Here is a 10,690-nt window from a genome sequence, read left to right as displayed (position 1 = left end):
TTTGCTTTATACATGATTGGATAATTATTGTGAATATATTTTACTATGTGTTGTCAGCTCCTTTACTAAATCGGCTTTAGTATCTGCAATTCACAGAAGAGAACCAGAGATTGGCTGAGACAGGAAACCAGCAATGTCAGACATAGAGATATGGGGGGTTATTGGGGGTCTGTAGCAGGCTTATACAGTATAAAGCCCCTATAGGTGGGACTCAAATATATCGAATTTCTGCAACAATCCCCACTGTGTGATAATTCTCTATGGAGAGGAGGGCGAAATATTCCAAGTCTGCTGCTGTGTACAAATCAACTCATCAACATACATACAATCTAATATAAAGTCCTATCTATCTGTCTATCTATCTACCTATCTATCTATCTATCTATCTGTCTATCTATCTATTTATTTATCTGTCTATCTATTATCTATCTATTTATTTATCTGTCTATCTATCTATATATCTATCTATTTATCTCCATTGTTCTCTCTTTTTCTCCCTATATCTCTATTATCTTTTTTCTATCTGTATTTTTATCTCTTCCCACCTTTCTTCTCTCACCAAATCTATCTGTTTATCTAACACCTCTCTTTGGATCTATCATTTTTTTTTTATCTATCTATCTATCTATCTATCTATCTATCTATCTATCTATCTATTATCTATCTATCTTGGTTACTTTCTGCTGTAAACGCAACATTTCACCCCCTTATTTTGCATATATATATACCTCAATAAATCCAGTAAATATTCACTTTACTTATCCAATCACGAGAAAAAAAAATTTCAGTTTAAATTTTTTATCTACACCTGATTAATCACATTATTTATTGTATGAAGGTTCTCAGTATACTTACAATTGTGCATGTTCCAATATGAATATAAAACGAGGTTATCTATATATCTACTTGTCAGCTACTAGTTATCATCTCTTCCTATTTATCTTTTAGATTTCTTTCTATGTTTCATCTGCCATTTGATACCGAAATGAATATAAAATGATGTTATCTATATAATTACTTATTTGGTAGCTTTTATCTTTCCTATCTATATACCTCGATACTTCTCATCTATTTGCCTATTTATTTATGTATAATTTGTTTCTTTCTCTCTATGTTTCTTCTGCCATTTGATACCAATAACTATATATAGACATTTTGGAAGATAGTTTAGGAATATTGTCTTTCCTGCTGCTGTGATGGTTTCCTCCCCCCTGCGATCACCTTGAACCCTTTTCCTCCATCACATCGTGATAACACACCGATCTTCAATGCTACACCATTAAATTAAACGCTCCATGCTAGGTTGCTTTTAATATTCCTATTTTTATTATAAAATAAAAGCAGGGATATTTCTGAATGTTTTATTCACATAATATAAACATAGAACAAAAAAAGTCAACTGACCTGATCCAAAACTTTTTAAAAGGGGGCTGATAATGTCATTTAGAGGATATTGGAAAGTGCTTTGATTTTTTGGGGGGAATACAGACCAGCAGATCCTTCGACAAGATTTGATTAAATACCCTGGATAATGACCTTGTCCTGGACCCCTGCAATACACAGCTAGAGTCTTATAAGATATGGAGGAAGTGAGAGGATAGGCGGGCAGAGGCGCAGTCCTAGTTCCAATAAACCCAAATTTGTAGATCCTGGAGGCTCGCAGCAGCAGTAGAGAAGGAGGACCACTGGGTGCCATTGGGTGCCACTTGAGCTCTTGTGAGACAGCCAGCGGTTTTAGGTTCAAAGGCTGGAATATAACTTAAAGTTGAAAGTTTAGAGACTTAGGGCAGGTGGGAAGGCACACACCTCCTTCAGTCCATGGAAGGTTGGAGTAGCCATGGTAAGTTTGGTGGAGCCACCTCTCCTGGATGAGCTGTGTGCAGTCCTTAGGAGCCCAGATCCACCAGGTTGGAGGACATTGGGTTGAGGATTGAGTCTTGCAAAGTGTGGTGGTGCATAGGGTCTGCTCCTGGCACAGGGATGGCACTGGGGCCCTGCGGGTGGCCCATGCCATGGAGAGCTTGAAGACCAGGGTTAGAGCTGAGCAGTAAGGCTGGACTCGATGAGTTGTGGTCTGGAGTGCCTGAAGGCGTTTTGTCGTCGTCTGAACTTCCCAGGACCGTTTTGCCACCGTTCATAGAAGATGATAATGCGTTGTGACTGTTGGAATTGGAGTTTTCGTTATTCTCCCTTAAAAAACAACAGATATACACACACGTATAAATGTCTAGGCTACAGCTCGCCATCAATAGCTGAATGTGTAGGAAATCATCCGACAAATTGCCAGCGATTCCTTCTGCATGAAATGACTGCACCAAAAAAGCCACTAAACAGCCTATCAGAAACCAGCTTTAATAGTTCTGTGTACTTCAAATGGAAGAAAAATGAATTCTTATTGGTTGCTGTTGGTTAATAGCATATTTTAGGGACTCATGCCAAATACGATGATTTCAAAAGCAATTAACTATAGATGTGAAAGAATCACATGCATTTCCTATTAACTAATATAAAAACAATGTATTACATATTGGTACCTTATTGGTGACAGGTATTATTACCTGTCAGATCTAGTCATAGAATCAGTAATCTATGTTTAGGGTAAGACTAGATTGCAAATAACCGGAGTTTGTTGCAAATATGTACTTTCTCTTTCTCTCTCTATCTAACTAGGCTATGTAAAAAACGGTACTTATAAATAGATATTATTTATTATATTATTTTGCTGTATAGCTATAGCATAATCACATATATATATATAATATTATCATTATTATTTTTGCTGCTTATATTGCAAATATATAAAATTTATTGCATATATAGCAACATTGGTATTTGCAATATATATATATATATATATATATATATATATATATATATATATTGTGCAAATAATAATTTTAGAATAGATAAATAAATAAATAATACATGAACATATAGATAGCCAGGTGATGGGAAGGAAGGATAATTCTATGCCATGAATAAATTGTCATAACTCTTTACAAGGTACGATCAGCTCGTTTAAATAATTAATAACCACTCAATGATGGCCTAAAGTAATAGAAGTCAGATTATATAAGAAAAGTAATATCCGGCCTGGGATGAAATTATTATTAAGGTATGTATATAGATCTATGCTATTAATAGGCACCCAACCTCAGACTGTAGGCTGATAGGATGGCTGATTGTAATAATCATTTAATTATATGTTTGCTATCTGACCTGACACTGAGTACTTCATGTCTATCATCATTACACGATGAAGGAGTTATATTGCCATGCAGTGAAAGCTGGAGCCTAATGAGGTAGGTGGGTGAGAGCAGCTTGGGATGGGGTATCCTCTGTGACAAGCACACAGCAGAGCAGGCTGATCCCATTGGCTGTCTATATAGTACATAATAGAAATGTATTCCATAGAAGACCCGGTGCATATATATGGGGCCAGTGCAAAATAATTATTATCATCTGCTCTATACACCTATCTTTTGGTCATTTATAATACAGATGCAATAGACATGATATCCTTGCAATTTCAATATATTCCAAAGAAAGCTCAAAAATGTCTGTGACAGTGCCCTGAGATTTTGGGTTAGTGCAAAATAAGTATTATTATCATCTGTTCTTGTAGCCATTTATTACACAGATAGAAAGTTCTACATTATATCTTCGTATTGTTATTACAGTATTTTCCATAGAAGACTCGGATATTTGGGGAAGTGTTCTGAACAATTAGATTGTGCCTGGGGCAAAAAAAGCAGTGCACAATAAATAATATTATCATCTGTTCTGTAGATGTAGTAATGTATAATGTAGACTCAATAAACAGTTCTGCATTATAGCTTCAGTATTGCAATTACAATATATTACATAGAAAACTCATATTTGTCATAGGGTAGTGCTCTGAGCACTTAAAATATACCTGGGCCAGTGCAAAATGTTTATTAATATTATCTGTTCTATAGATGTATCTTATGGCCATGCATATTGCAGATTCAACATATATTCAACATCTATCTATCTATCTATCTATCTATCTATCTATCTATCTATCTATTGAAGTGATGTAGAAGTGTAAGCCCCAGCATGCCAGGTTAGCCTTACCAACTGGAACATGAGATTCTTCACCAGCTGGAGATCTCCAGGAAAGGTTATCTATGGTTACATTAAATAATGCTGTACTGTGGTGACAGTATTTAGTATTCCATGCATACTGTGCCCTGTCAACAAGGGTCTATTAAGTTTAGTGTAGATATTTAATTTCTAGCAGTAGTTTCTCCAGCTGGGATATGTAGTTCTATAACAGGAAGGTCAGTTTTGCTTGCTCTGAATGTTGTACCCTGCAGCATTTATTGCCCATTATACTCTGCCAACTAGTGTTTATGGAGCTGAGTGTAGACATTTAATTCTTTGCAAATCAGACTAGTCCTTTCTGCTTGGACCTTTAGCCCTATAACAGCTGGGACCTATAGTCCTACATCACCCTGGACAGGTTGCCCTACACTAGCTGGGACTTTTAGTCTTTTAATAGTTTAGATCTTTACTCTTACAGTAGCTGGGACTTTTAGTCCTTCAATAGTTTAGATCTTTACTCTTACACTAGCTGGGACTTTTAGTCTTTTAATAGTTTAGATCTTTACTCTTACACTAGCTGGGACTTTTAGTCCTTCAATAGTTTAAATCTTTACTCTTACACTAGCTGGGACTTTTAGTCCTTCAATAGTTTAGATATTCACTCTTACACTAGCTGGGACTTTTAGTCCTTCAATAGTTTAGATATTCACTCTTACACTAGCTGGGACTTTTAGTCCTTTAATAGTTTAGATCTTTACTCTTACACCTTACAACTAGAACCCTTAGATCTACACCCCCTGGAGCAGAAGATATCTATGGGCACACTGTAGTGCCCAGGCTGTGCCAATGATGTGCCAGCTGCCAACAATAGAATAACAGAAGTACTTACTCGTACCTTTCCTTGGCTTCGGCCGCCCGGTCCCTCTGCCTCCTGTTTTTGAACCAGTTGCTGACCTGGGTGGTGGTGAGTCCAGTGGCCTCTGCCAGCTCCCTCTTTTCCCTGGGTGAGGGGTAAGGATTGTGGGCATACCATTCCCTTAGCACGCTCCTGCTCTTCTCCTTGAAACAATAGCTGGTCTCTTCCCCATCCCAGATGGATCGGGGTAGGGGGAACTTTCTGCGCACCCGGTATTTGCCCACCGCCCCTAGGGGGCGCCCCCGCAGCTTCTCCGCCTCGATGTAGTGCGCTTTAAGCCACAATTGCTGCAGCTTGGGGTGGTTGTGGGGGGAGAATTGGTGGCTCTCTAGGATCTTATAGAGCTCCCGAAAATTGCCCCGATGGAAGGCCACCACCGCCTTGGCCTTGAGGACACTCTCGTTCTTATGGAGGTGCTCACAGGCTGGCAGGGACCACAGAAAGCGCCCCAGGCGTTCTATATTGCCCCCTTGCTGGAGCACCTCGCACACACACGCCACTTGCTCCTGGGTGAAACCAAAGGTGGGCAACATCGACATGGTCCTTGGAAGAGCTCCAGATCACTGGACACAACATCAGCAGCCCCTCAATCCCCTCCAACAGCCATGGAGTCCAAAGAAACTTTCCCCAACTTTCCCAACTTCTGGGTCCCGATCCTTCCTCCTCGCAATGCCAGATAATAAGGAAAGCCTGCTCGCCCTCTGTCTGGCTGCTGACTTCTTTTTTAATAATATTATTCTAAACTGGCATGAAAAATGATTGTGCGCGCTGTGATTGGTCGGTTATCTGACCCGGGGACTGGAGGAGAAGACACAGTTTTAGTCAAATTATTCGCTATGGTTACTCTGTCAATCATAGGAAACTCGATCTGCATGGAGGAGGCTCCCTGGCTGCTCTGACAGATTGCTCCCATCCACTAAGAGGCAGGCTTGCAGCTGAAAAGAGCAGGAAAAGGCACAGTTCTTTTTTTTTGTCTTGATTAATGCAGGGAGGGAGGAGAAGGAGTAATGTCATCTCTGATACTGCCCAGCAGGCTGCTCCATGCAGTGTAACGCACAACTGTGCACAGAGGCAATGGCTCATGTTGGGACAGAACATACAGACTCACTGTGTGTAGATCTGCACAGGCTTCTATAGCTTGGAATGTTACTAATCTTTTTTGGGATTCTGCTGTGCTTTCTTTTTAAACACATTATAGGTTTTGGTCAAGGCTGGAATGAAAATGTGATTCTTAAAGCAATAGTAAGCTTCGAAAAAAACAAATGCAAGCAGGCTTTATTGCAGAAAAATCATTCTATCTCTGGTCTGCAGTGAAACAAACTTACCTGCCTGTCTGCAATCTCTAGAATGTGCACTGATCTGTACATGTGTATTATTGTAATTATTATTATTTAATGTACAGCGCTGCATAATATGTTGGTGCTATATAAATCCTGTTTAATAATAATAATAAACAAGATTTTACAACAATTCAAAATATGCAGAAAGAAAGGGGACTTAATTGGCACATGTATAAAATATACATGTTCCTATATACATTTAAATTATTATTATTATACAGTATTTATATAGCGCTATCATATTAGGCAGTACTGTACAAAGTCAATAGTCTTGTCCCTCCAAAGAGCTCACAATCTAACGTCCCTACCATAGTCATATGTCATTATTATAGTCTAAGGACAATTTTGAGGGTAAGCCAATTAACCTAACTGCATGTTTTTAGGATGTGGGAGGAAACCAGAGTACCCAGAGGAAACCCACACAGACAGGGTAGAACCTGCAAACTCCATGCAGATAATGTCCTTACCGAGATTCGAACCTGGGACCCAGTGCTGTAAAGGTAAAAGTGCTACCTCTGTGCCACCATGCGCCCCTTCATTTGAAGATGACAAGATACTGTAATACTGTAACGTACAATATATGTTATAAGTAATTATCTCTCAACGTTATTAGCCTGATGAAGCGGCAATGACCATGAAACACGTCGAGACATCGTCTAATGTTGTGAGATGCTATACTGTTAGCTGTTAAACCATTTGATATACTATGGTCCAATCTATGAGCAATATTGATGTTCAGATTGTGCTGTCTTGCGTGTTAGGAGAAATGACATAATCTTTTATTGGTGTTTTAATATTTTCTAAATAAAAAGTTTTTGTTATTTGATTTTATACATGTGCCAATCTCGAGTGTGACTTCTCGTCTTCTCCAATCTCCAGATCTCCAGATCTCCAGCAGCGATCAGCAGCCAAGATCAACGGGGTGACATTGGTGTGGGCGCCGGTTTGTGCGGGCGGAGCAGCAGGAAATACAAATAATGTTGTATTGGATCCAATACAAAATAGCTGTATTGAGTCCAATACAAAGAAATCTTTATATAATATATATAAAATTAGATTATATATATATATATATTATATATGCTACTGTACACTTATATTACAATTCTAACTATAGTATGGTATGCCTAAAAGTTTAGTTATGCCTAAAAATTATATCCTACAATGTAAAATAAATTTCCATGCAAAAAATTGTAATGCTTTTTGCACTGTAAATTTTTTGCACGGAATTAGAACGCTAGGGAGGTTAAGTCCCCTTTCTTTCTGCATATTTTGAATTGCTACAATACTGTGGGGATATGGCAGGCAATTATTTAAATTATTGAACTAAACAGGTGATCAACTCATCATACTAATTTCAATAACTCTCAGGATTTATATAGCACCAACATATTACGCAGCGCTGTACATTAAATAGGGGTTGCAAATGACAGACGAATACAGACAGTGAAACAGGAGGAGAGGACCCTGCCCCGAAGAGCTTACAATCTAGGAGGTGGGGGAAGTAACATACAATAGGAGGGGGGATATGTAGTGGTGGGAGGTAGTGATGGTTTCAAAAGACAGAAGACAAGGCAAGTTTGAAAAAATGGGTATTCTACACATGCCTTGGTGCTGGAAAAAATGAACTCCGGGGCCCATGCAATCAAGTTGTTTGAAGAGTATGAAAAGGACTGGGTGCCATCAAGGAAGTAGGGGAGGTAAGCTTACTTCTGCTTTAAGGAGAAATCCTTAACAAACATTTAAAGCAGCGTTTGCGTTGCTCCAGATGTTGGTGAAGGTTCCTTGCACCATGAACAGGCACATAGATGAAGGACAGGGTAGAACGTTGTCACTCGTTGAAAAGAAGTGCCTGAATTTAAACCTTCATGGCAAGATGGACAGGTAATAAAGCCCTATGTATAAAAAGCTATTACCTTTTTAAAAGAAAATTCTTTTTTTTTAATCTACTCCTATCCAGTATTGAAGGTGATCAGTCTCTGTGCAGCTAGTTCCTGCCTTTAAAGCCCTCAGTGATGGCTGCACAAACGAGCTCCTTTAGTGCTCTATATTTTGTGCAAAACAGTCACTTGTATTCTTCACTGAAGGCCTAAGAGAAAGGGTGACAACACAAGACACAACTGGGTGTCAGGGACAGTGAGTTGTCACCCTATGACAGGAAGTGCCTGAAAAAGTACCTTCATTGGCAGGGTCACCAGGTATTATTTTAATGAAAGCTGTAAAAATGGTTGAACATTATTTTTAAAAGGTCAATAGATCAACAAAAAATATATTAGCAATTGGAGCTACAAATACAGTACTTTATTGTATAACCAAATATCAGAGGCAGCATTTAATAAATATACAATGAAAAGCAGCTTCCATTCTGATTGAGTATAACAGCATGAAACAATATGGAGCAAGTGACAGAGCAATCTGACTCCTGGGGTCTGGTGGGGAGAAGAGGTGAGGTCCTGTTTGTCTTTTTGGCTTCAATAAAGGACATTTTAAAAATTCCATTAGAGTCATAATGAGTTAATCCTTTTTATTTTATATTCATTGAACTCTGGCTGTGGAATTTATTAATAAAATTCAATGTAATGTGATATACATATCTGAGCACTCCTTGCCTTTCTGTACATTTATATGGCAGTGATTGGAATACATAGCAGTTCCAGTATTGGACTGACATTATATTCAGCATTGTAGTTTGTTATATGATTATATCTGTAATCTGTCCATCGGAGCTGTTATTGTAAATTCTCTGGTGTGCAATTCATGTTTTCTTCTTCTTACACTGTGACATCATTTTTACCTACAGATGACCTGTAGAGTGCAGGAAACTCCAGGGGCAGCTGTAATTGCCCTAACTCGATTGTAAATGACTGCCATGGAAGCATGGCATGAGAACCATTGGGGAACTGTTGTCTTTTTTCACTTTTTGGATATATATTCAGTACAAAACAATGTTTATATATTTTTTGGTTTATTGAAACTGCTATTGAACAACAAAAAGATAGAGGCATTTGTCAAATGTAAAGTTTTGCAGATTATGACGGATTTACCTCCCAGCTCTGCTATTACTGACCCCTCCTTGGTCTCTGGTGCTTCAGGCTTTAACTGGTCTTCCTCCAAGTCTTCCAAGAGTCCTTATTGGCTAGGTCATTGGCCAAGTCCTTGGAGGGTCATTGGCTAAGCCATTGGCTGGATCATTGGCCGAGTCCTTGGAGTGGTCTTTGGCTGAGCCAATGGTAACAGCATTTAATGGGTCATTGTCTGGATCATTGGCAAAGTCAATGATAGTGTCAGGATGGAGTATCTCCTGCACCTGTACATATGCTGGGACATGCACTGTACCTTGGCAGAATGGATTGAAATAGTTTTAAATTCACTTTAAGGTCTCATTTCTGAGTTAAAATGTCATATTTTCTATTTGTCCATGAGGCCATTGGGGTGATATTCTCTCGCTTTCTCTTTTGTTTTCTCTTTCTTCTCTTTCTCTTGTTGTACCCTTAGTAGAAATGATGATTGCAATTATCATTTGGACATAAAGACATCATTCTAATAAAAATGTGCTTTTGAATTTGTCTTTGTTCATGTTGTAGAAACTGGTAACAGTAACAATTGGTAGCCAGAGGCCAAAGAAGAACAGCAGTAATAAATTTTTCAATAATTTTTGTGGGGCAAAATTTATTTTTGTGAAAAACGGTATGTCATTTGATATGCTGTACTTATTCATTTAAATAATATATATTTATAAAGTTACACAGCTCTGGGTAATACCACATAGTGTAAATTCAGAGGAGGCCTCTCATTCCTGTTATATGTCTTCATGTTCTATTAATGTTATTATGATGAGATTGTAATGTATTATCTCCTGTACTTTCTGTATATTTCTCTGGGAAATTTCAGGTCTTTTCACGTGGACACTGACAGATTAAATTCCCAGTTTAAGCCACAACCCTTTTTTGTTGTAAGATTTTTTGTAAAGATAAAAAAGTTAAATTTGTAAATATTTAAACTTTGGATACTAAACGGTGGATACTATGCTGAATTAAAACTGAACTCTGGATAGGAAAAAAAATCTAACTTTTTCAATGATTAAGTATTTCAGTAATTTTTTTTTTTAAGTTTTTATAACACTGTTATAATTACCTTTATTTGTGTCCAGTCACATGAATGAAGCATCACATTTACATGAATAGACACCTCCTCCGAGGGGACAATTTAGAAAAAAAGTGGAGAACTGAAAATTGTTTCCCAATTCATGTTTTCCACTTAAATAAACCTGATATCCACTTTATTAGCATATTGAATAAAGTGGGAATAGGTTTTGTTCTCTGTAGTCAGATTTGGATCAGAAGTGGAAAAGTAGCTTAATATCACT

The 10,690-nt window shown here is 37.9% G+C and overlaps 1 protein-coding gene across 4 annotated transcripts; it reads right to left on the bottom strand.

Annotated features, from left to right (window-relative positions):
• Nucleotides 1-1,303: 1,303 nt before the first annotated feature.
• Nucleotides 1,304-5,786, bottom strand: SIX2 (SIX homeobox 2). 4 transcript variants are annotated; one of them, XM_072410466.1, is made up of 2 exons: nt 4,958-5,786; nt 1,304-2,160 (listed from the first exon to the last, which is right to left on the bottom strand). In XM_072410466.1, the coding sequence occupies exons 1-2, from the start codon at nt 5,521-5,523 to the stop codon at nt 1,887-1,889; spliced, it is 840 nt and encodes a 279-aa protein (XP_072266567.1). In that variant the 5' UTR covers nt 5,524-5,786; the 3' UTR covers nt 1,304-1,886. The 4 variants fall into 4 exon arrangements, with proteins under 4 accessions (XP_072266567.1, XP_072266566.1, XP_072266568.1 ...); XM_072410465.1 differs by having other exon boundaries at nt 1,304-2,190; nt 4,964-5,786; XM_072410467.1 differs by having other exon boundaries at nt 4,964-5,786.
• Between the last annotated feature and the right edge of the window lie 4,904 nt (nt 5,787-10,690).

Source organism: Pyxicephalus adspersus, chromosome 4 (assembly GCF_032062135.1).
Source record: "Pyxicephalus adspersus chromosome 4, UCB_Pads_2.0, whole genome shotgun sequence".
Taxonomy (NCBI): Eukaryota; Metazoa; Chordata; class Amphibia; order Anura; family Pyxicephalidae; genus Pyxicephalus; species Pyxicephalus adspersus.
This window is presented reverse-complemented; position numbering and strand designations above follow the sequence as displayed.